We start from the raw sequence: 26,873 nt of genomic DNA, 5'->3' as shown, positions 1-26,873 counted from the left end.
CATAAGTACATGTTGTAAGATTGACCTACTGTTTATATTTGCAAAGAAAATAATGAGTTTTTTTGTAATCAGTTGGCAAGTAATTGAATTACTGTCCACAATGTAATGCAACCCTAATTGGGCCCCTTGAAGTTAAAACCTTGTGATTGATGTTGACATGTTTCTTCATCATGAATACCTGTTGTCAAACTGATACTATTTGTATGTAAATAAACTGATAGTTGTATATAAGTCATTATGGCACACTGATATTTCAGACTTCTTGTTATTGTTCATGGGAACTGATAAAACCCATTTTGGGCCCCCATGCATTGAAATTATGGCCTCAGATCATTTAAAAAATAGCTTTTTAATGCAAAGCTATCTTGTCTCTAAACAAATAACATGTGTTCAGCCAATTCTGTTTGTGGGCCAAAAAACACCCTTATCATACCTTGTCCTTTACTTTGAATGCTTTGGAACTTACGCACCCTCTCAGGAGGACAAAAATATTTACAATACGCCTCTCAAAGAGGTTACTCGCAGCACTGTACAGTGTTTCGGCCTCGTAACGATGCCATAATATGTATACGTCAGTGCAGTGCTACTGATACCATGCACCGATTAATAAAAGCCGATTATTAGATATTAGAAAATAAAACTGATGCAACAGAAGTGGGACACCCAAGTAGTTATCAAGAACATACATGAAATTAACCTAACTATGATTTTTAGATTTTAAAGTCATATTAGGACGATGTCGTATTGGTCCTTCAAGGCATGCACATAAATATTTGTTGAAAAATATCGTTCATTCTATATCCCTTCTGACGCAATGACTCACGGTCGAGCATGCCCTGTTTGACTGTATTGAAGTTCCAATCACAATGGATACAAAGTTCAAAATCATCTTCTCTCAAGGATTTTTAAATAGAAATATTTCTAACTTTGTTATTAAACTGCTTCATAAATGTTGATGCTATATTATGCATAGGTAGAATCTGACGGTTCTGCTGGGGAATCGTGCACCACAGTCCCCAGTACCGTGTGTTAAATTTGCTTACCGCTTTCATACTGTGTTGCTCATTATAAGCTATCAGATTAGTTGTAAATGATAACTGTCATTAGCTAGTAGCTATGCTCTGCTTCAACGACGGGATTTTTACACCGTTGAAATATAATTGTAATAAATGTATAACAATGTCACGCACGCACGCACGCGCGCACTCACGCATGCACTCCTACAGTTGCCGCAAGCACAAAGCTTTTGTAACACATAGAGCTAGGCTGGCTTAAGATTGGAGCGGCTAGGATCACAGTATATTTGTGATCACCATCGTGGGACAATACGCCGATCCCCGTACAAAACATACCACAGTCTTAAAACAGTATTCGTGATGAGGAAAACCAAAAAACGCCCAAAGAAAGATCCAAGCACGTTCTGTCTTGAAAACCAATGACTTCAATCGAATCTGAATACTTTCACAGCGTTCCCACAGGTAACATACAGGAAGCCGTCTGTGTCCAAACATATTCCACAAGGGTGACCTATACCATCCTGTGCTGTGAGAACGTCTCTGACAAACTGCCCTGACTCTGTCAGCTGAATCACCTTGTGGGAGTCTTTGTCTGCAAGCAGGATGTCTCCTGTGCTGGTTGTCGTGATGCCTTGAGGATATTTCAGAGATCTGTCCCCTGTGGGAGTGTAGGTGAAAACAGCTTCTCCTTCCCTGGTCACAGACACAAGGGAGTCAAATACTCCATTACTGAGTATCAGGTTCTGATTTCCGGTGACATGGATATAGGAGGGAATGGATACCTTTCCCGTCTTGATAGATTTCAGCACATTCCCTTCCAAGTCCAATATATCAGTCCAGCCTGTTGCCCCTGCCACCAGCCGTGAAGGACTCAGACAACCTAGTCCGAAGTAAGGTCTGTTTGTTTTGATAGTTGACAGTATTACAGGATGTGGGTAAACTTTCACTGTAACTATTTCATTACTGCCTGGAACACTAACAGCTACTTGCCAGTTAGTTAACTTCATTAATCTGCAAGGTGTATCAGAAAGCTGAATGTATTTAGGACAGTGTATGGCAGATGTGTAATATATGTTAAGTCTCTTGCTATTACAATCAACAACCACAACAACCTCCTTTACACCATCAACAGCCAACACTGCCAAGTCATGAAGAGCTGGATCTGCCATGTCATGTCCTTCCATACAGTCAATGGTTTGATACAAGGTTGGGATAGATTCACGATCTTGGACGATTTTAACATCGCCCAGATTAAGTTCATCAACTGCTTTACTGAGTTTGTCAATGTTGCGTGTGAATACGACCCTTCCTGGTGCTGGTCTGTTGTCCGTGATTCTACTGTCTAAAGATGTCTCACAAACAGATTCATAGACGGCATACATGTCCATCTCACAGCTGGACGTCACAGAATTGACAGTGAACTCATACTGCTGCTGGTACATCTGAAGCTCGATCTCACTGGATTCTATATCTGTTTGTATTTGGTGTAAGTATTCAGTACAAGATTGATCAACATCATGTAGAAGTTGTTTTTCTTTTTTCATAATTAATTCTACCACCTTCGCTCGCGTATTTCTTATTTGACTTTTAGTTTCTTCTATCTTGTTTCTGAAGTTGTCACCGTGCTTCTTATTTAGAGAAATGCCATGTTTAATGTTTCCGATTCTGAGATTTAGTTCCTGGTTCCGCTTTGTCAACTGTTCTTTGACTTGAGGGGTTATATTCTCAATGGTATCAACGTCATCGCACTTCCTGTGGTTTATACTGTAGCATATCGTACATATGGCCATTTTGCAGTCTTTGCAGAAGAGCTCGATCTGTTTGCTGGCGTGATGTTTGCATATGAATGGGCGCTTTGTTGTCATTTGGAAGGTGGTGGATTCAGATAAAACAACGACTTCATGGCCACTGCATTCTCCAGTCTCAGGAGCTAAATATAATGAAGATATTTGTTAGCCGGTAATGAAATCAGTATTTTATATATTGTTTTGATTGTTTCCACAGGTATTAGTCGTGTTTGTAATATACATTCAGTTAAAATCCAGCTATCTGATGGCAGTCTGTAATTAATCGACAAGTTGACATCATCACATCAATATAACTTGAAAAAGTTTTTATGCTTTGTTTATTTTCAATACAACACATTATCCACTCTCTATAGATGTTAGACGACTCGGTGAAGGTCTAAAACACCTTTAGGCCTTAAGTTACATTCATATATATCAGATTATAAATGTTACAAAAACAATTGGGAAAATTATCCACATGCCAAAAGCCACATACTGAACATCACTGAAAACGTACCACCTGTAAATTTGAAATATGGTAATAGGATTGTTTTGAGTGTGAAAATGAACGTTGGAAATGTTGGTAATAACACAAAAGACAATAAATAATGCTGTACAGAAAGACCGGATTGCCCGAACACATAATGAAACACATAACATGACAACAACAAAATCCATGCACAACACACACAAAAAGCACAAATTGCATGCGCAAAACATGCTGATTAGGGGGGTATAATGACCGTCGGCAAAAAAACCCGTTCTCGTTTTAGCCGTACCTCCACAAGTAAAGTTTATTTTGCAATGTCAAGATTGTCACCAGAGGAACGAGAACGGGCGTTGGGCATGTTTCAGGTTGGCACATGAAGCAGGATTATTGCCAGACGATTTGGTTGCCATAATTCCACCACTATAAGACTTGCCAACAGGTACCAACAAACAGGAACCACCAGGGACCGCCAACGTCCTGGCCAGACACGTGTTACCACCCTCGTCAAGATCGAGACATTGTTCGGCGGCATATTTGGGATCGTACGTGGCCGTCTGCCAGAACCGCCAACGCTGTCCAAGGCCGACGTGGTTTGATCAGTGTTTCCACCGTCCGACGCCATCTCCGTGCGGCAGGATTACGGTGTCGACGCCCTTATGTTGGACCCATCCTGATTGATAGACATCGCCGTGAACGCCGAGGATGGTCTGAACAGCATCGTTTGTGGTTGTTACGACGTTGGCATGGTGTTGTGTTCTCCGACGAGTCACGTTTTCACTTGCGAAATGCTGACGGGCGTCTACGGGTATGGCGTCGACGGGGAGAACGTTACCATCAGGACTGTGTTGTGCAAACAGATCGGTTGGGTAGAGGCAGCATTATGGTGTGGGGAGGGATCACTAATCATCACAAAACCGCTCTGGTAGTTTGTCGTGGCACAGTAAATGCCCTTTACTACCGTGACACCATTCTTCAGAACAACGTCGTTCTTTTCTTTAACCAACATCAAGATCTGCACACATTCCAGCAGGGCAATGCTCGAGCGCACACTGCACGTGTTGCAACACAGTTTCTGGCAAACAACAACATTCCTCTACTTCCATGGCCTGCATTGTCACCAGATTTGTCTCCCATTGAACACTTGTGGAATTACATCGGCCAACGCCTCTCACGTCGCCCACAGATCAACAACCTTGGGGAACTTGAGAGTGAGTGAGTGAGTTAATATTTAACGTCACATCGGCAATATTTCAGCCATATTGTGACGACAAAAAAGTTATGTACTAAGAATAAACATATGTATACTAATTTAAAAACCTGCCAGCGAAGGACAGTATAACGACTAGAATATCACAATTGGATTAAAACTAGTTTGAGTTCAGTGTAAAATGTTCAATCATTTCAAAACATCACAATATAAAATCGGGCTATAGATCGCCAACAACTAAAGGTAGATCACCATACTAGGGATCATGGGGACTTACATTACTTTTGCTACCTGCATGAGCCGTAGCTGGATTTACACCATCCCCTCAGCCGCTGGCGATGGAAGGGAATTTAGCCATAATTTAAAATAACAAATATTCTACGTTTAAAAAAGCATGCTTGAACTAAATTGACTTTGAAAGTTTTGGGACGTACGTATCCTCTCAGGAGGACAATAATTTTACGATACTTTAACCCCCTTTGAGGATACAGCCACTAACAATCGCAGTTTGCTAATTTATACTACCATTGATAATAAATGACATTTATCTATTTACAAAACATATTTCTCAAAATTTATCTAATAATTCAATTTCTTTTAAAAATGCGATAATTAAATGAGAATGTACATTATAAAAAAGATCCTTCATTGTTTTGACACTGAAATATTTATCCCTTGTGATGGAAAAATCAATACAGTCAAGCAGGACATGCTTGACTGTGATTCCCTCATCACAAGGGATGCAAAATGGAGGATCCTCACCTTTAAGTAAATACTCATGAGTGTATCGAGAATGGCCAATACGGCATCGTCGTAGAATGACCTCTTCAAATCTGGACCGACAACCCAAGTAGGTGTAACCGATAGTTGGTTTTATTGCATGTAATTTATTGATACCTACTTGGGTGTCCCACTTCTTCTGCATAAGATCCTAGATGTAACTTCTTATAACTGGTTTATAATCACTGTAAGGTATTAGAAGTGGTGTCACAGATTTGTTGAGAGCGGCGTTTGCAGCAGAGTCGGCCACTGTGTTACCAGTGATTCCAACATGGCTGGGTAACCAACAAAAGACAATGTCGCATTGGCCAGTAGCAAGAGTATTATGTAGTTCTATTATGTCAAGTAAAACAGGATGCTGACACGAATTGTTTTTTAATTGCTTGAAGACAAGACAGCGAGTCCGAAAAAATAATAAAGTCCTTATGTTTAGACTGTTTGATATATCTGAGGGCAGTTAAAATGGCCTTTGATTCGGCTGTAAATATGGAAGCGTGATCTGGTAATCTAGTTGATGATGTTTTGGATCCAATGACAGTGGCACAAGCAACTGCGCCACCATCCTTGGATCCATCTGTAAATATAGATTTATATGTATTATATGTACTTCTTAATTGATTATATTCTTGTTTATACTGTAACTGATTTTTTTCTGATTTCTTTAGTTTGGTTAATGTCAGGTCAACTCTTGGCTGGACCAACTGCCAAGGTGGAGAAGAGAGCAGACGGAAAGCAGATATGTTAGTGAGTGCAATATTAGCAGCTAAAATAAAACGTTGAATTCGTATTCCCAGAGGTGGAATTAGCGATGACTTTTTTTACCGTAAAGATCTTCATACAGAGGATTAAACACACAATTGTAAGCAGGGTTAGACTTATTAGTATATAACTTGGTTATGTACTGTAAAGAGAGTTTAATTCGGCGTTGTTTTAGGGATGGCTCGTCAGCTTCAACGTAAAGACTGTCAATAGGTGAAGTTCGGAAAGATCCAAGACATAGTCTCAGACCTTGATGGTGAATAGAATCAAGCACTTTAAGATTACTTTTACAAGCTCCACCATAAACGATGGAACCATAATCAAGCTTGGAACGAATCAATGATAACCATAACCCATGTTATGAAGATCTGTTAAAATTCCATGTTTCCAGGTGGTATCATAAGCTTTCTCTAAGTCAAAAAAATATAGATACGGTGTGTTGTTTATTAATAAAACCATTCTTCACAAAAGTTTCCAGTCTAACCAAATGGTCAATGGTACTTCTGTTTTTCCTAAACCCACATTGGATATCGGTAATCAGTTCATTTGTTTCTAAGTACCATATTAGTCTGTTATTGACCATTCGTTCCATGGTCTTACAAACACAACTAGTAAGCGATATTGGCCTATAGTTTGAAGGATCAGTGTGATCGCGGCCAGGTTTCGGTATAGGAACGACGACAGCATTACGCCATGATGAAGGAAAATTCCCCGTTGTCCAGATGTGATCGAATATATTTAATAAAGTTTCTAAACAGGAATCAGGTAAATGTTTAAGTAACTGATAATGAATATTATCAGAACCTGTAGCAGTATCATGAGCTTGCCCCAAGGCAGTATGCAGCTCATGAATGGAGAAAACTTCATTATAGTCCTCCCCATTATCTGAAGCAAAATTGAGTTTCTTTTTTTCTGCGTGTTTTTTTAGTTTTTTGAAATTTCGGTGTAAAATTTGATGAAGATGAATGTTGAGCTAACGTTTCTCCCAATTTATTTGCTATGTCAGGTTTATTGGTTAAGAGTGTGTCACCATCCTTCAGATGATGAACACCAGATCTTGAACCTTTACCTTTTTTATCCTTTGCACCATATTCCAAACTTTGGACATAGGTGTTCGAGAATTAAGTTTGGACACATAGTCCCGCCAAGACTGCCGTTTGGGGAACTTGAGAATGCCTTGCAACAAGAGTGGAATGCATTGCCTCAAAACATTATTCAGAGACTTATCAGTTCAACGAGGAGACGTGGCACAGCTTGTATTGCTGCTAAAGGTGGTCATACACGTTTCTGACTTTCCAATTTAACTCCATTTCTTTCATGGTCGGCTGAATTAAAACTTTACTGTTTTGTTGGATTGGTTCTTGTTTCTTTTCTTTACCAATCATTGGACTACAAAAGGATGTAAGTATGTAAAATTTACACCAATTGCTTATTTATGCTCTTGGAAATCCTAATACAGGGGGGTGCGTTTTCAATGATGTTCAGTATATATAAACACGTTGTGTAACATACAGTAAAACATTCACCTTCTGTCCCTGGTCCAAAATCGTCCATCAGACTCTGTATGACGTGGCTTGGTTTCAGCTGACTTACCCTCTCCTCCACTGGACTGTCAGGGTTGGCCACCTTTGTCTGTTGTCTACAGGAGGGACATGGGATGGACGTGGCTTGTATTGCTTCAGACTGGGTTTTGGTGTATTTCAGCAGACAGGACTTACAGAATGTGTGATTACACTGAAGTGTGGCAGGGTCTGTGAACACCTCTGTACAGATGACACAGGTCAGGTGGTTGTCTGTCAGCTTCTTTGCGGTCGCCATCTGAAACAAGTGAGAAAATGTCACAGGACCCAAAACAGAAGAAAACGATGTGAAATGATTGAAATTGATCCTCTCCCTATTTTGTAAACCAAACAGAAGCAATTATGATTTGTGGTTGACGTAAAATGAAATTAATGTAAGATCCTAACGTGTTGTGTACACAAAGTTGTGCTTCAAAGTCGATTACAGGTTTAAAAAAACCTGCATTTTAGTTTTCCGATTATCGTATGTGATCTGCTGCCACCAGGACTATCCAAATAGCATTATTGTTGAAATAGACATGTTCACTCCGTTTACTGGAAATGAGTATCTTTTTAGTGTCTTTTAATTTGTAACTACGCAGGAAAGTAATTTATTACTTCTTGTTTTCTAATAGTATATTCATGACGAGTAAATCGCAACTCGCAGTTTGCGCGTTTCTGCTGATGAAAGGGAAGTAACTCTTATCAAATACCTAACAGCGTCATTTAACCACCTGAATACATGCAATTCATGTACACTATGTTATTGTCAGTTTTGACAACTCTGTCTATGAACACTTACATATACCACTCTCCTCCTACCACCACCACCACCACCACCACTACTACTACTACTACTACTACTACTACTACTACTACTACTACTACTACTACTACTACTACTACTACTACTACTACTACTATCACTACTACTACTACTGGTGCTGCTGCCGCTGCTGCTACTACTACCACAACTTGCAAACACTACTCCGTTACCGCTACTCTGCTTCTACTACCAATACTACCCCTTCCAGTTTCATCAACAACCACTACTACTACCTTTACTGCTACTACAGCTACTACCACTACTACTACTACTACTACTACTACTACTACTACTACTACTACTGCCCTACAACCGTGACGATCCGGGTTAGAATTGGTCTTTAGCAACCTTTGCCTGTCGTAAGAGGCAACTAACGGGATCGGGTTGTCAGGCTCGCTGACTGGGTTGACAGATGGCATCTACACTAATTGCGCAGATTGATGCTCATACTGTTGGTCACTGGATTGTCTGGTCCGGACTCAAATATTTACAGTCCGCCATATGGGTGGAGCATTGCTGAGGGTGGCGTTAAACAACAACCAACGAACCAACTGTCCTACTACTCCAACTTGTACTACCACTAACGATACTGAATGGCTTGTACTTGAGGTTGGAAATCGAAGCAGCGAATGGGGAATATTTGATTACTCTGTGTGTACAAAAGGCGCGGACATAAATTTACATATGAATAACATAGTTCACATACTGACAATTTATCCTTCCTTGCAGCTTCAATGAACAACATGTCCCAACTTTCGCTTTGCCAGATCTTTGTGACCTCGGAGTCACTTTCACATGATCAAACATGCCTCGTCTACCTACTATTTAGTTGAAATTTGTCATGAGTATTCTGGTTTTCTAATTAAACGAATATAAACGTATTATTATGATAACCCACAATCATAATGACCATAGCAGATCACTTGCATTGCGTTTGTATTTCTCTATCTCAAAATGAATGCTAGGCATATGATATGTACGGTTTGTGAAGAGCTCGTGTAGTACACAAATATAATTCGGTATTTGAAAGGTACTAGGTATTTAATGGGATTTACTATTTACACATTGTGACGTTGAATGCCATTTGGTGATTATGTGATTGTTTATCTGTATACCTTGTCACCTACCTGGAATGGACTCACTCGATATCACAGCGGCAGTCTCTCTCTCTCTCTCTCTCTCTCTCTCGAGGCGTTCCACTTCCTGGTTACTCGCCTTGCGCGTGTCACGTCACAGGCTTCGGCCACGTGATCAGTTGCAGTCGGGTGGATTTGTGGGACACATACCGTGTTGTAAACAAACAGCTCATTCATATGTATAATATCTGAGCCGGTAAAGTATTGGCTAAAACGGAAAAGACTTCCATGTTACACTATGGAACAACATTCGTAAAGAATTTGAAGCTAGTTTCTGGAAATCGGTATCACACAAACATACACACACAAACAGAGCGCGGACTGACACACAGGGCGTGGACAGGCAGCCAGGCAGGCAGGCAGGCAGGCAGGCAGGCAGGCAGGCAGGCAGACAGACAGAGACTGACTTCATAATATGTTCTAGTAAACGTTCTTGATATCTTTTCTTAATTTGTACCTAGAAGTAAATTCCCCATGAACCCTAGTGTGGTGATCTACCTTCAGTTGTTGGCAATCTATACCCTGTTCGTATGTTCTGTTGTCCTTTATAGTTTAATGTTTTAGATGTAATTACTAGTATTACATTTATATTTGTGATATTCTAATTGTTTTACTTCTTTTTCATTATTTGTCTTTAATCATTGTAAAACTTTTAATTGATTTAGTCACGATATGGCTGAAAACTGCCAAATTGACTTAAATTTTAACTTACTCACTCACCAACTGTATTTACACACAATTAACAAGGGTTTACACATTTTATAATGTTGCAAAATTAGTCAGTGTCTGTGTAATGTCAGATGAGTAGGACAGACACACAAGACAACATACCATTTATACAGGAATCTCAAGTCTGAAAAAGCTTTAAGTTTCTTGAGAGTAAATAGTATTGAAGATTTATGATGGACCATGCACAATGTGAGATGCAGAAAAAGATACTTGTAGACATGTCTGTGTCATGTTAGGTGAATGGGACTATCTGTTGGTAACATACACAAACACACAGGAACACATGATGGCTCAGTATTCATACATTAAACAGTGAGTGAGTATGGTTTTACGCCGCTTTTAGCAATATTCCAGCAATGTCACGGCGGGGAACACCAACATGGGTTTCACACATTGTACCCATGAGGGGAATCGAACCCAGGTCTCAGCATGATGAGCGGGCTATTTAACCATTAGGCTAGCCCACCGCACCAGACATAAACGAAGGATATTGCAATTCTCTAATGACGTCACCTTTCCTCGTAAGATGTCATTCAGTCCCACATAGTCCACAAATACAGTACTGATTTTAGTAACCATAGATACCTACAGCATATTTGATCGAAAAACATGATTGGTGATATGCCATAGTCCGCAGTAAGAGTATGTATAACATTGTAAGATGTCCAACTGTGTTAGCCAAGGTGAGCATTTTAGTGCTCTCTTATTAACGACCACACCAAACTAACCCTTTGAGTATGGATGCATATGTATTCGCTTTGGTCAGTAACAAAGCGCATTGACAGCATCTTTAATTTAAGTTTTAACATAATAATATAAACGTTTAATTATGAGAAAACATAAGAAGGTAGTACAATTATCAATTTGAATAAGCAGTATCCATAAATAGTTTCACTTCACGTTTCCACTGCAGGGTATATCGTCTCAATTCCCCAAAATCAATTCTTCATAATTCCTGATGAGTGCATTTGACCTACCTTCATTACCTCTACTGGATAGTATATTAAAATGACACTGTATTCATGATAATTGTCCACTGGAACAAAGGTTTTAGTGTAACAGTTTTTTTTATGTTTTTAGATTGATTAACCTTTGCTGTTTTTCGGTTTCATATATAGTTTGAGAGTACACCAGATCTTCGCTAAAGCTCCATATGTCTCCCAGGGAATGAAATAGTACCCAGCTGGGTATGCTGAAGAAAAGAGCAAATTTTGGTGGCATTTTAGAAGCTGCTTGACAATCGTACAAGAACCCACATCGAAAGTCGCACTCAGGAAATATGAGAAGTTTTTATCCACAAACATCATTGAGGAACTTCATCCCCTGACTCCAAATGTGTGAAATCACTCGAGATTATATTTTTACCATGATATACTCTAAGGGACGTAACTCCTGTAAATGCAGCCAAATATAATGAGACAACAGATTCAGAAACATTTCTAATTTTGACACGTAAGGGTACTTTATTCATAGTCACAGTGGCTGATGAAATCCGACGTTAACTCTTCACTCTTAATCTTAACTGACAAAGCACTATACATAAAATATAGCCCGTCCCACTGTCCTTGATGGTCTATTTTTTGAAGGCCCGTCCTTTGAGTCGGGGGGAAATATTTGAAGAAATAAACTGAACTTAGTTTGAACTTTGTCGTAGCAACTGTGTTCTTTCTCGCTGCGAATTATTTTTATTGATGCGACAGAGTTACTTCTCTTTGGCTGTTTACCGAACCTAGTTTACAAGCTCGCTTTCTATTGGCAGGAACAGATTCAGCAATAAACCAATCGTGCTTAGTGATACTATATCACATTATATGACACATAACCATCAAGTTATACTAACTCTTTTCAAGTTACCTCTGTACTATCTAATACAGATACATGATATAATTGGACATTTGGAGAGATGTTAATAATTATTGTGATTAAAATAACATGTTTAATTGTTTTAGTTTGGGGGACTGGCTGTGTTTGTTCAGGACTAGTCCCTTTCTTTGGACAGCCAGTCCTTGGACAGGCCACATTTCAAAACTATTTTGTACACTGCACAGCGTAACAGTTTCCTTGTAAATTGTATGTCTAAAGCGTGTCCGCGTTTATTTACAATGTTGCTTTCAGTTGCACCTGTTTCATTCTTTCAAGTTGGATAAACAGAAAATTACGGTTTGAGTCATTTTCGTTTATCCAGTGTAGTAAAATGATTATAGCAATGTAGCGATATAATTAATTTCTTAATGCGCCTTCTTTCAACAAGAGGTAAGAGAATAAGTTCTGAATATATTTTATTATGACTTGTTCCCCTTGTAGCCCCACATATTGTTCTAAGTACATCAAATGTAATTTTTGAAGCATTTATGCCTGGCTAACCGTAAAGTTATCCCATATACAACTACAATAATCCAATAATGGCAGAAAAAAGTATTCATACATAACGAATACTAGTGTTTGTCTTGATAATCGGTATTTGTAACACCTTAAACAATTTATCATCGGTGAAACTTTATCGAGTACAGAATTGATCTGTGCAGTCCAATTTGCGTCTTTTTTGAAACCAGAGGCCTAAATGTTTGTGCTCGGAAAAATAATTATTTTTACATAGATAATCTTCGACTGGTTAATATCGCTTCACTAATATCACTAATTGGGCATTTCCTGAATTCCCCGAGAGAATTCAAATAATACCATATCAATGTATTTCATTTTTAAATTTCACTTATCTCACTAATTGAGCACTTTGTTGAAACAAACTATGGCTCATCTGGTTTGAGTGTTAAAAAAACACCAACCCCAGTCAGCCAAATCCCACTCTGGCTATGTGAGACACCTGTGTTGACAGAGTCTGGCTAAGTGAGAGGACACCTTGGGTAAATCTGGATGGCTTGGTGTGGTACTGTTATATAAAGCTGGCTTTACAAATTGGCTTGGGAGATGAGAACCAGTCTTAACACACTCTGAATACACGAGCTTACTTCGCGTACACATGCAATCAATTTTTCCATCAACTTCACGTACATTTTTGCCAATACGAGTTATGGTCGAATCCAATGTATCTTTTGTGACTCTGAAATCAATGTCTTTTTGTTCAAGCTGTTTCTGTAATTTCTGCCTTAAGTGCTTTCTCATTGGCACGATGACGTTTATTTTCAATAACCGGTGCAGGGTATGTCAAGTCTGCATGAACCTGGTCTTGGAGCTACCACAAAGTCAAGGAAAGGAAGATAAAGCGACTAATAAGAGCTGGTCTTTCTGTTGCCCACTGTGATGAACAGATGTCAAAGTGTTGAATTTGTTATGTTTTTAGTTATTACATATGCACGTTCATAATGTGTAAATATGGGAATTGTAAAGTTGGACATGATGTGATATTGTGTCTTACGTAAACAGAAAATAACATACATTTTTTATCTACTGATTATCATTGGACAAAGAAAGTCATATTCAGATTTGTTAATGAATAAAACACTTCATATATGGCTGTAAATATATCTTTATTAGAAGTTAACATGGTTGATAAGACAACATTAAAATACAGATCATAGCAGATATTTGTTAGTTATCTTTGCCATTATCACACAGCTAACCTGTTTAGCCAAACATCCTTCCTACTACTTTCAAAACACATGAACAAACATTACAAGTATGCTCAAGTATTTTCCAACATCAACAAGAATTTACAATCTCTAACACCAGAAAAAGAAATTTGAGGAAATTCTATTGCTAAATCTAAACAAATGAACTTCAAATAAGCAAAGGTGGTATGGTTATAGTGGCAATTATAATTCGGGCTTCCAAATTACGTGTTTGGGAATCTGACAACTGGCCATGGTCATTCATTCTACCAATGAAAAAAAGTGTCATGACAGGTTGTTATGACTTTACCTTAACCTGTATTTGGGTGCATGCTCATCATGTAGCAGACTGTGGACTTTTGTCCCTTGGATGCGAACCACTTCTCGCAATCACCACATTCAAATTCTTTGGCTTCACTTTTGATTTATTAGAGAAAGACTTGTCACAGTCATGACACTTGTATTCCTCGCCAGCATGCCCCTTAACATGCTCGCGCATACCAGGATACCGAAATGTTGTAACTTTACTGCAAACCTTACACTTGACAACACCGGTCTGTCTGTGTACTTTAGCAACATGTTCCTTTAGCGTTTGGTTGATAAGGAAAAACTTCCCACACAATTCACATGAGAATGTGACATCTTTAGTGTGGCTCCTCACTTGCAGGTTCAAGTAGCCTTAAGTCTTGACAATCTTCCCTCGGGTCCCACACTGTTAAGATGGGTTATTAGCAGGTTTGTGCTCAGTCTCTGCTGCAACAAACAATGTCTCATCTATCCTGGAAGCTTGATCGGTGTCTCATCTAAGTGAGACACATCCAGGAAACTTGTGTCATCTTGTTGCTCAAGTCTTGAACACTTCTGCAGACTGTGATTTGTAAGTGTCAAACCAAGAGAATAACATTATGAAATAAATTCAGAAAATATTAATCAAAATTAATTAATATGAGTTATATTTTAAACATGGATTGAAAGGGTGTGTGTGTTATGTTTGTCACATATCTTTACAATCTAATGTAACCGAAAAAGAGAACTGAAACTGAAGGGGAATAATCTACCTCTTTGTGTGTGAATCGCAGTTGGTGACTCTGGCACATTGGAAGACTTTGGTATTGGCAAGACTCCATGTATAATCTCTGTCGACGGAGTTTCGGGAACAGTAGGGAGGTCACAACTATCAGACATCACGCCCATCTGTCCACCAGATCCCATCACACTCGGCGACTGTGTATTTACCAAATAAACATGGTGGTCTGGTAAGTGTATCTGTTAAACAAAGTAATATAGGTTCAATCACAATTAGACACGAATAAAATGCATACTGTTTGCACTCACTTCCAGTTTTAAAATGAATACGTTCCAAATATGGGGCAAAATACAACTTCGGTCTCTCCGACGTAGACAGTCAATGAAAATATTGCTCAAGTCGTCATCGAGCGTGCCAGCTCCCCTTCCACAAAATCCTGAATACCATTGGCAGCCTCATTCTGCCGACCTCAGCTTGAAATCCGTTCGACTTCCATACAAAAACGCAGATAATGGACACAAAATACATTTTTTACGAAGATGAAGTATTGCTATCAAAGGGGGGTATTAACGTGCGTTCAATGCACACTACCTTCTAAATCAGAATTACATTATGTGCGTTAATTGAAACACTTACCCTTTTCTCTTCTCCTCTGTCGGCAGCCATTTTTCGCGCGCTGTGACGACAGGAAGTGTTGTGATGTTCCATGAAACGCGAAATTATTGGAGATGACCGAAAGTTTTCGGCTGCCGATGCTTTAAGTTCCAATAGCGGCTGTATAGTGCTTCCGATGCCAACCGCTTTTACAACGATAGTTGCTGCATTCACAACACATTTAATGCTATTCCTTCGCATGTGGTAGCTTAACACACGATATAGTTTACTTTCATCCAATAATGCTTCTTTTTAGTCAAATAGATAGGAGGGCCTGGTTATGTGACCATTGGTTACTTTGAAACAACATTTCGTTCTATAGTTTAACACAACATCAACGCAGAAACACAGCCGCAGAAGCTGAATAATCACTTCAGACAAACAAAATGTAATTTATGTTTTATATTTTACGTTTAATTGGCTGTTAGAAATGTCCATGACGTTACATGGAAATCCTTCAAAATAACGTGTTAGTCCCGTTTGAATGTCTGCATGCGAACAGAGCAATGTCCATTCTATTGATTTCATTGTCGATCATGCCACTTTTTCACCCTAACGTAAATGACTAATAGTGTTATATATATTTTATACGGATATTTCTTACGGAATCATTAATTAAAATGATAAAACAATTTAATATGTTGATGAAATTGAAATGTACGTTTTGTCAACTTTACAGATTGTTCTTTAACTTACTCTAAATAAGTATGAATCCAAATGTCAACAAATGTTTTATCCCAATGTCTCATTGTGTAATTGTTGCTTGTAGATATCCCAATGTTACACGACTGTCTAGCCTATGTTTCCAGTTTCCAGAATATCTTTCACTTCTCTTTTTGATTACACATCCGGTACAATGATTTTTAATGGTTTTGCCATCTTTGGCGTTTAATAAAAAATCAATCCTTGGATTTAACAAGAACGTAAGTTTCAACGTAATATACGACACGCTGTAGAACTGTAAGATGGTAAAGGTGTTTAACAGTTAAAGCCAAACTATATTCATTCCCATTGTGTGTGATATATCTTAATGCAATAATTAAATGAGAACTGACATTATTAAAAAAGATCCTTCATAGTTCGTGATTTGAAATAGATATCCCTTGTGATGGAATATTCAACACACAGTCAAGCAGGACATGCTTTACCGTGATTCTTTCATCACAAAGGGATGCAAACTCGGAGGATCCTCACCTTTCAATAGGTACTCATGAGTATATCTTGAGTGGCCAATACGACATCATCGTATGATGACCTCTTCAAATCTGGACTGACAACCCAAGTAGGTGTAACCTATTGTTGGTTTTATTGCATGTAATTTATTGATTCCTACTTGGGTGTCCCACTTCTTTTTGCATCAGATCACGGATGTAAGTTCTAATGCTAGCTTTGTAATCAGAGTATGGGATAAGAAGTGGTGTCACAGATTTGTTGAGTGCTGCCTTAGCAGCAAAATCGGCTTATTTTGTTTCCAGAAATGCCAACGTGGCTTTGGTAAACAACAGAAGACGATGTCGTATTGGCCAGTAGCAAGATCATTATATAATTCAATAATTTCGATTAAAAGTGGATGTTTGCAAGAAAGATTTTTGATAGCCTGAAGGCAAGAAACAGAATCGGAAAAGATTATCACTGATTCTCAATAAATGGGCGCATTTAACCATATCAAAAGCCGAAAAATAAAGTTCATGTATACTCATTAACTATAAGATTATTTCAGAGTAGAGTATTAGGTACATGATATACATGTATACATGATATACAAGAAGAGTTGTCAAATAATTGTTTTTAAACATACTGTTTTTCGACTCAAAGTAATGCTTCGAGTTTCCAAAAATGTAGCTTAGTAATGTACGTTACAGTGAAAGCGGTACTCAAATACGGTGATTAGTATTAAACAGAGATATTAAAGATATATTTTCTTCTTCTTTACTGTAGTGGAGAATATTCTGGTGTTAAAAAACATATAACTGTCATGAATATCAAAGAAGAGTTCCAGTCGAGATCTTCAAAGGTCACTTATCTTTTCGGCCCAAAACTATGTCAGCGTAATTTCAAACTACATCATTTGGTTTACGTGGTGTCCACAAAATACACATGTTTAGACACAAGAACATTTCTAGAAGTCGACAATTCAACGATTATCTACGCAATAATTTCAAAATAAAGTATTCAAATGTGTTCGTTTTTAAAAAGGATTCCACGAACATATACGTATATGAATTGTAAAGTACATTACTGCCTTTATAGCACAGTTCTGAAATTACGAATTTTCAGTTTAATACTGCCAATTTCACTTCAACAGACAGAACAAATTAAGATGAGGTAAAACGACATAAATCGTTTCAAGCAACCTTTATTTTTCAAATTGGTAAAATCATCTCTCACATCCAAGTTTGATACTAAAAACATACTGCCGTGACTCTCATTCGTAGCGCATATTTTACTATCAGACTATGGCTCTATGAATTGTAATCATCTATACAATCAGTAAGGTTTGATTGAGAAACAAGCAAACACACTTTCGATGAACTCCTTGACAACTTTCATGGTAGTGCCATTTAGAGATAGTTAACGGTCTTTATGCGGTTTGTATTTACGGCAGAAATGTATACAATTAGTTTTGGATTTAGATCATTTAAAGCCGTTTTCAAGACACCATTTATTTATTTTGTTTAAACACAACTGCAGTTGCCGGTCAATACTATGCATATTTTTACCACGACAAGAAATATTAAAATCATCCACAAAAAGAGATCAATCGATAGAATCATTTAAAACCTTGGATAAACTGTTGATCTTGATACGAAATAAAGTGACAGACAAAATACTGCCTTGTGGGACACCCTGATCCTGATTGTAATGATCAGACAGGGTAGAACCCACGCGGACTTGAAATTGTGTGTCATTTAAAAAGTAAATAAGGGAAACAGCCTCGTAATCCCAAGCCATGTAAATCTTTTAAAATGCCATATTTCCACGTTGTGTCATATGCTTTTTCAAGATCAGAAAAGATAGACACGGCGTGTTGTTTATTAATTAAAGCGTTTTTAACAAATGATTCCAAACGCACTAGGTGATCGACAGTACTTCTGTTTTTTACGGAAACCACATTGTATATCTGTTATAAGGTTATTTGTTTCCAAGTACCAAACAGGTCGATTATTTATCATTCGTTCCATGGTTTTGCAAACGCAGCTAGTTAGTGAAATCGGTCGATAATTGGACGGATCCGTATGATCACGTCCAGGTTTAGTTATTCGTACTACACGTCACGCCATGAGGCAGGACATTTCCTTGACGTCCAAATATGATCAAAAATGTGTAAAGAGCGTCTCTAAACACGATTCTGGTAAGTGCTTCAGGAGTTGATAATGTATATTATCAGCTCCTGTAGCAGTATCGTGAACTTGATCAAGAGCAGTATGGAGTTCATGGATAGAAAATGTTTCATTATAATCTTCCCCATTATCTGAATTGAAATTAATAGTTTTCTTTTCTTGTTGTTTTTGATATTGTTGGAATTTAGGCACATAGAGGCAGAGTGTTTAGCAAGAGTTTCACCCAGTTTATTCGCAATCAATTGGTAAGTAATTGATCTCCATGTTTGAGATGATGGACACTAGATTTGATCTCCATGTTTGAGATGATGGACACTAGATTTAGTACCTTTACCTTTAATTTTCTGGACCATGTTCCATACCTTGGACATGGGCGTTCGAGAATTTATTTTGGATACATAATTTTGCCAAGATTGGCGTTTATTCTGTTTAAAAGTATGCCGCGCTTTAGCATTTAACATTTTAAACTTTAATTTTAAATTATGCACCATAGGATGGCGATGGAAATAATGTTCTGCTTTTTTCTTTGCCTTCCTAGCTTGTTTGCACTCATCATTGAACCATGGTTTTCTGATATGTGGAATTGCAGAGAACTGTGGTATACACTCATCAGCTATGGTATTCAGTTCATTAGAAAAACATTTGATAGCATCAGGAACGTCAATAAAAAGTTCAGGTTTAAGTTTTGTAGCACACAGTGTTTCATATAAAGGCCAGTAAGCCTTTTTAAAACTCCGCCTTGATGATTATCATCAGAACGAGTTACAGGTTTTAGTATAGTAGGAAAATGGTCACTTCCACAGAGGTCGTCGTAGACTGACCATTCAAATTCATTTAGTATTTCTGAATTTGTGACTGACAAGTCGAGAGCAGAATAGGTTCCTGTACCAGGGTGTAATTATGTGTTGGAAACATCATTATAAATACATAAATCATTATCTGAACAAAACTTCTCTAGTAATTTACCTTTAGCGTTTGTATGTGCACTACCCCAGAGTGGGTTGTGCCCGTTTAAATCTCCCATAATAATTCAGGGCTTCGGGAGTTGGTCATATAGAGCTTGAAGATCAGCTTTGTGAAACGTTGAAGACAGAGATATATAGAGAGAGCATAATGTTAACGCAACGTGCAAAGTTAGTCGCACTGCAACAGCCTGAAGATTAGTAGTAAGTGCAACAGGGCTATGAATAACGTTCTGTTTGACTAGGATGGAAAATCCTCCAGTGGCCCTGTCACCCAGAGGTGAAAAACAATGGTATGCATTGAAAGAAAGCAGGACAAAAGCATCTGTCTGTTTTAAATAGGTCTCCTACAGACAGAACGCTGATGGTGTTAAACCCTGGACTAAAAGTTGTAATTCACTGAAATTAGTCCTCAGTCCTCTATAATTCCACTGTATAATATGATTGTGATGAACTGTATTTTGGGAGCACATACAGCGGACAATGTGCAAGTATTTACGCCATGACCACACTTTGACATTTGAAGCACCTTAGAGGGTTCGGAATGTATGTGTCAACATTGATGTTACAAAAACCTGCCTTTAGAGATTGTGGAGCATTTGGTGACGAAAATGAAAAGAGGTAGGTATTTGTTTTTTATAACACCATCGGCTGTGAAACATTTGACATAGAGTACGCCTTGATCTTTCATCTCAGAGACGATGTCAAGTTCCGACATATCTGCAAACAATCAATCACGGTCTCTGATGATTCCCTTGCTCGTGCTTATTGTTTTATGAGCCGTGACGGTGACCGGAACGCCGACAAACGATTCTGTAGTCATAAGGTTGGTGGCTTGTTGCCTTTTCCCACACTCAACCGACAGAGCACCGGAACGAAAACGTTTAATATTCTTGACATCACCAGCAATGCCCTGTATACCCTTAGATATGGCAAAAGGGTTCAACTTCAATGGAGTCTTGTCAACAGTTTCAATAACAAGAAATCGTGGCCAGTATTCAATGGACGTGGACAGTCATTGATCATTATCAACTGGATCAGTGTCTAGTGGACGTTTTGCTTTTTAAGGGGGGTTTCGTAAGCCATGGTTAATTTTTCAAGGTTGTCATCCGAGCTCCCCACCCAACACGGAGTATCACAAGGACAATGCTAAAAACAAGCGGATCTCCGACTTGCAGCCTCAAGGATACCCGGATGATATACTCCAGCAGAAAAATTAAAAGATTAATGATTCCACCAGATTGGCCCATGAGCCACCGCCTTCCGGGCATACGACTCTAGTCAAAAACATACATGAAATTGTATATTTAAAGTTTTGTGTTCAAAAATTCGCCAAAACCTGAAAAAATATTTTGTAATAATTCTCAAATTAGTGCCCTCACCACCAGACTCCCTTCCTCCACCGACACAGGGGCGCAACCCACTGCAAACGGGTTGGTGGACCAAATATACCCAACAACGGGGAATTGAAGAGCGCTTAGCGTTACCCAGCACCCACCACGAGGAGGTGGCTCTTCACGGGTGCCCTCAGAGATAGATGTCAGTGCTGAATCTCCAGAGACAGATGTCAGTGCCGAATCTCTGGGATTGATGTCAGTGCTGAGGAAACAGAAAGAGATGTCACCATGGTAATGGAATGCGGTGGACTTCCGTTCTTTAAATTGATTCCGGGCAGTCACAAAAGGTATCGGCACCCGTGAAGAGCCACCTCCTCGTGGTGGGTGCTGGGTAACGCTAAGCGCTCTTCGACCCTCCGTTGTGGACCTGGGGTATATTTGGTCCACCCGTGCCGTGGGGTTGCACCTGTGTCGGTGGAGGAAAGGAGTCTGGTGGTTGAAACAATAGGTTCCAGGAACAGTGTTCCTTTGCCCAACACACCACTTCGGCCCTGACTTCACCTAGACGGGTGGTAGAATCGGCCCGATTCTATCAATCGGCTGGCCACGCCATGCCCTGTGCATAGAAATTATTTTTTGCACATTTAATTATTGGGTATTGGTCATTTTTGATTTGACATATACAAATGATTGCTATATTAAATAGCCTAGAGTCCTATGCCAGAAGGCGGTGGCTCATGGGACAATCTGGTGATTATGACCTCTAAATTCTGTATGTCTCCAAGTTTCTGTCAGAGCCGAACCAGCGTGACATTATACATCTCAAAAAAGAAACGCAACCCCTATCTAAATATCTGACATCATTTCTAGAATAAAGATGGTGAATGTAAATTAGAATTTTCTTCAAAATACTGTTAATACGTTCCCATCTGATCAGTATAAGCTCCCAAACGGAACCATTTTCACACATGATGACCTTTGTATCCGTGTTATTTGGGAAAGTGCGAAATTGTCCTGTACAAAATGCTAAAAGCCTGTTGCACGTGCAAATCGTTGAAAACACAGTTCATGTAGAGGGTTTTAAAAGCACGCGTAGTTTGTAATTTTTCTCTCATAATTTGCTCTACCAAATCAAGTTCGAAAATGCCCCGTTTGAGTACAGCAAATCGAAATATTGCCATTGGTCGCATTGAGGCCGGGGAAAGCTTTGGAACAGTTGCCCGTCATCTAAACGTACACAAACAACAATCTCTCACGACTTTGGAATCGTTACACACAGTTCCATGCAATTGAAGATCGTCCCAGGAGCGGTAGACCTAGGATCACCACACCGGCTCAGGATCGCTTTATTCGACTCAGCCACCTACGTAATCGGCATGCCACACCCACCATCACTGCAACACAGGTGCCAGGTTTGAGGAGAGTATCCGCCCAAACCATCAGGAACCGTTTACATGAGGCAAATTTACGTGCAAGAAGACCAGTTGTTGGGCCCGTCTTGAAACGCCAACATCGACGCCAACGTCTCAGGTGGTGTACTAACGTAAGGAGATGGACCCTAAGAAACTGGAGAAGAGTCTGGTTTAGTGACGAGTCTCGTTTTCTTCTTCAACGACGTGACGGTAGACAACGTGTCTATAGACGAGCAAATGAACGTTTTGCACCGAACTGCGTTCGACAGGTCGACAGATTTGGAGGAGGAAGCATCATGGTATGGGGAGCCATGTCTTACAACCAACGGTCAGACTTGGTCATCATTCGTGGCAATTTGACGGCACAACGGTACATTGATGACGTCTTACAGCCACATCTTCTGCCGATAATCGACCAACAGAGGGAGTTGTTTCAACATGACAGCTCGCCCTCATACAGCTCGTGCAACAGTGGCATTCCTACAGAATTCAAACGTCAACGTGATGCCGTGGCCCTCCAGATCGCCAGACATCAATCCTATCGAACATCTGTGGGACCAGCTGGATCGTCGTGTTCGTGCACGTACACCACAACCGCACACGTTGGTTGAACTGGCCGCAGCACTCCAGGAAGAGTGGAGAGCAATCCCCCAGGAAAACATCCGCCGTCTGATTCGTTCTGTTCCGAGGAGGTGCACTGCTGTGATTAGAGCTCGTGGCTCTACAACGAGATACTGAAGACAACGCCCCCTAGCGTAAATTGAGAGTTCGATACTGATCTGCATTAACTGTTACCTTATACCGTGCTGACCTAAGGTTCACCATGTCAAATTTCATGGCATTATCTTTAAAAATACAAATGTAATAACCAGTTAAAATTGATATAAACATTACAAAAAAAAACAGGGGTTGCGTTTCTTTTTTGAGAGAGTGTATTGGTAGACAAATAAAGCTATTTATGTCGTATTTACTGGAGTATATCACCCTTGTATCCCTGGTGTTTGCATGCTGGATATCCGCTGCAGATAGACACTGTCCTTGTTGACACTCGGTGGCGGGTGGGGAGCAGGAGTGCTGAACATCTTCGATACATCATGAGTCAAATACATTCTGGTTCCGCTAGAAATGACAAGAAAAGGCGTCTGGAGGCTGATATTTCAGTTCCAAAACAACAGGGCAAGTGGTCAAAATTTATAGTCGTTGAGGCTACAAATGGTGAACCCCTCAAATTAAATCCTTTTTTGATTTCCAAGATTATCCAATCTATATGTGGAAAAGTCAAAAACGTCTCCTGTCTCCGAGGTGGTCAGCTCCGTGTGGCATGTGCAAGGAGACAACAATCAATTGATCTGTTACAACAACAACATTTTGCAAATGTCAGCGTTAAGGTCACTGAACATAAAACACTCAATTCTAGCAGAGGCATTGTTCGGGACAGAGCCCGTTGTTTGTCGGACATGTCAGTGGAGGAAATCGTCGACGAACCTCAAGATCAACATGTCACGTCTGTAAAGCGCTTCAAGCGGTGGGGGTAGCCTAATGGTTAAAGCGTTTGTTCGTCACGCCGTGAAGACCCGGGTTCGAATCCCCACATGGGCACAATGTGTGAAGCCCATTTCTGGTGTCCCCGCCGTGATGTTGCTGGAATATTGCTAAAGTGGCGTAAAACCAAACTCAGTCAGTCAGTCAGTGTAAAGCGCTTCACAGTCAAGAAACAAGATGGTAGAACAGTTCCAAGCAACACTTATCTGTTTACGTTTTCACTGAGCACAGTCCCTAAATCAATAAAAGCTGGTTATTTCAATATCGGAGTGGAGGTGTATATCCCCACTCCACCCGATGTTATACATGTCAGAAGTTTGGACATGGTTCAAAATCCTGCCGAAATATTCATCGTTGTCATCGTTGCTGTGAGGATCATGAAGATGCTGACTGCAGCAAAGATTAAATGTGTCAACTGCGGCAGTGATCATGTTTCATCTTCAACAGCCTGCCCTGAATGGCAGATTCAATAAAAATCCTGAAGTTGAAATATGAAAATAATAATTCCTTTTTTGGGGCCAAAAACAAGTACATCAAATGCAGTCGAAGCCATCTTCCCGACGGTTGGTTATTCAGCTGCTGTCTCCAGAAGAAACCACATCCAGTGTCGGTTTCGTACCAAACCGGTTTGACTTGGGACTAAAACCAAACATCCTATCTCTGTGCTGAAACTACTTGTAGCCAGCCAGACCACTGTGACATCAATACCTCTCCTCAGACTGTCAGCCAACCAAGAGCAAACGATTGCTCGAACCCAACTGTTAATGTTGAGGAAAATGTTGCTGTGTCGAAAACTCATCGGAACCGCTTCAATCGGATGCAAACGTAAAAAACTCCCTCTACTGTAGAGACGTGCCGTAACAATGAGGGTTCACAGCTCCTTTGAACCCCCTGGATATGGAGGTATCTCCACCTGAAACTTACAAACGCAGAAGTTCTTCCTCACGTTACTCATGAGAGAGGTCACCCATAGAACCACCATGAGATAGAGTCCTAATCTAATACAATTAGATTGCAGAAGTGTTAAGACCATTTTAAATGATCTGCAATTATTATCACAAGATTTTAATACCATCGGCCTTTAGTTTACAGGAGACATACCTGACAGAAATTGCCGATGGGAATTTGATTTTCGTCGGTACGAATTCCTTTCATTCGTTTCCGGGTGAAAGCCACTGGAAAGCACTTCAGTTTTTGGTGAGGCGGAAGGTGATTCATGGCCCTGTCACTCTTAAAAAACGATCTTCGAAACATTTAACATTAAAAGCACTTTCTTTTGCAAACAGCATTCACGCGCTGCTCCGCTATACGTTTCTCCATCTTCGGCTCTTCAGCGGTCCAGTCTTCGGGATCTCTTCGATCCAGCTACCCAAACCCTGTATTATCATGGGTGATCTTAACGGGCACTACCTGGCCATACGGCGGTGCCGATGCCCCAACAATAAAGGGGGAAAATCCTCGAAGACTTCATTTCACAATAATGAATTTGTATGTTTAACGATGGATCAGCCGCATATTTGCGTGCAGGATTTAGAACTTATTCTGCGCCCAGATCTGTATATAACACGAATCCCAGTATTTTATAACTTGAATTTGAATGAATTCGGTCCACGGCTGACCTGTGTGGAAGTGTCCATTTCCCTAGTTCGTCCAGCTAAATATGTGGGATCTGTAAGAAGACGAATCAGATGCGAAATCTTCAGGATCAGATGCAAACTGATCCATGACTGTTATTATGAAAATGAAGTCTTCGAAATGAATTTCCTTTGTGTTCAATATCGATACTTCCACAAAGGAATTATTATTAAAGATCACCGTAATATACGAGAGGTTTTGAAGCTGATCGAATCACGATGGATCGAGACTAATGGAAACGAATGAATATGGTAAACAAAAGCGTGATATTCCAGCAGAAAGGCAGAACAGTAACAGACGAAATTTTGCTTAAGACATGAATCTTCACCAAACAGTGGGCTGGCGCAATGAAAAATTGTGCGACGAAAATCAATTTATCATTTCGAGCATGTCCTGTCAAACAAGGCTGATGATTTAAAATAACTGGCGATAATGAGCCAGCCAGTCGTAAAGAGTGATAGATATCTCCAGTTCACTGGACCAGATTGGATACTGTCTCATGATGATTCTATGGTGACACTATGATCACGAAGAGAACTGTGAAAAGTACCTGTTTTTGAATACCTCCGCTAGTCAGCGTGAACACTATTGTTACGAACGTCTGACGATGAGGTTTTGTTTGCATCCGATGAAAAGCGATTTCCGAATTGACTTTCGACTGCGGCAACATTTTCATCAACATTAACGGTTGATACCGAACAATCGTTTATACTGAATGACTGTTTGTCGACTTTGATATTGATGACTCTGTATTACGAAGCCAGTTGCACAGAAGGCTTCAAGTGTTTGGTTTTAGTCAAGTCGAAATCGGTTTGGCGCTCGGCTGCTGATAGTTTTCTGAAGAACAACAACTGAACTAACTAACTTTGTCGAAGATGGCTTCGACGACGACTATCAACCTTGTTTTTTGACACTCAAAAGGATTACCGTTTTCATGTCCCGGCTACGGGAGATTAATCTTGAATCTGCGATCGAAAGGCGAGCTGACGAAAAGATGAAACATGATCTGCTGCCGCGGTTCACATTTGGAATCTTTGCTGCGTCAGCATCTTAATGTTACTCACAACGATGTTTTAACAACGATGGTATTTCGGCAGGATTTGAGCCG

At 39.7% G+C, this 26,873-nt stretch overlaps 1 protein-coding gene across 1 annotated transcript; it reads right to left on the bottom strand.

The window, feature by feature from the left end:
* Positions 1–540: 540 nt before the first annotated feature.
* On the bottom strand, positions 541–23,322 carry LOC124273634 (tripartite motif-containing protein 3-like). Its single transcript, XM_046708909.1, has 4 exons — positions 23,317–23,322; positions 17,462–17,468; positions 7,566–7,857; positions 541–2,946 (listed from the first exon to the last, which is right to left on the bottom strand). Exons 3-4 carry the CDS (start codon positions 7,855–7,857, stop codon positions 1,442–1,444), a joined length of 1,797 nt encoding a protein of 598 aa, XP_046564865.1. The 5' UTR covers positions 17,462–17,468; positions 23,317–23,322; the 3' UTR covers positions 541–1,441.
* Positions 23,323–26,873: the final 3,551 nt, after the last annotated feature.

Source organism: Haliotis rubra, unplaced genomic scaffold (genome assembly GCF_003918875.1).
Source record: "Haliotis rubra isolate DU_JTF1 unplaced genomic scaffold, ASM391887v1 Scf1821, whole genome shotgun sequence".
Taxonomy (NCBI): domain Eukaryota; kingdom Metazoa; phylum Mollusca; class Gastropoda; order Lepetellida; family Haliotidae; genus Haliotis; species Haliotis rubra.
This window is presented reverse-complemented; position numbering and strand designations above follow the sequence as displayed.

Coding starts and splice junctions, on each gene's coding strand:
- LOC124273634 (XM_046708909.1), bottom strand. CDS start 7,857: ATGGCGACCGCAAAGAAGCTGACAGACAACCACCTGACCTGTGTCATC. Junction 2,947..7,565: donor TTTTGGACCAGGGACAGAAG/GTGAATGTTTTA, acceptor CATTATATTTAG/CTCCTGAGACTGGAGAATGC.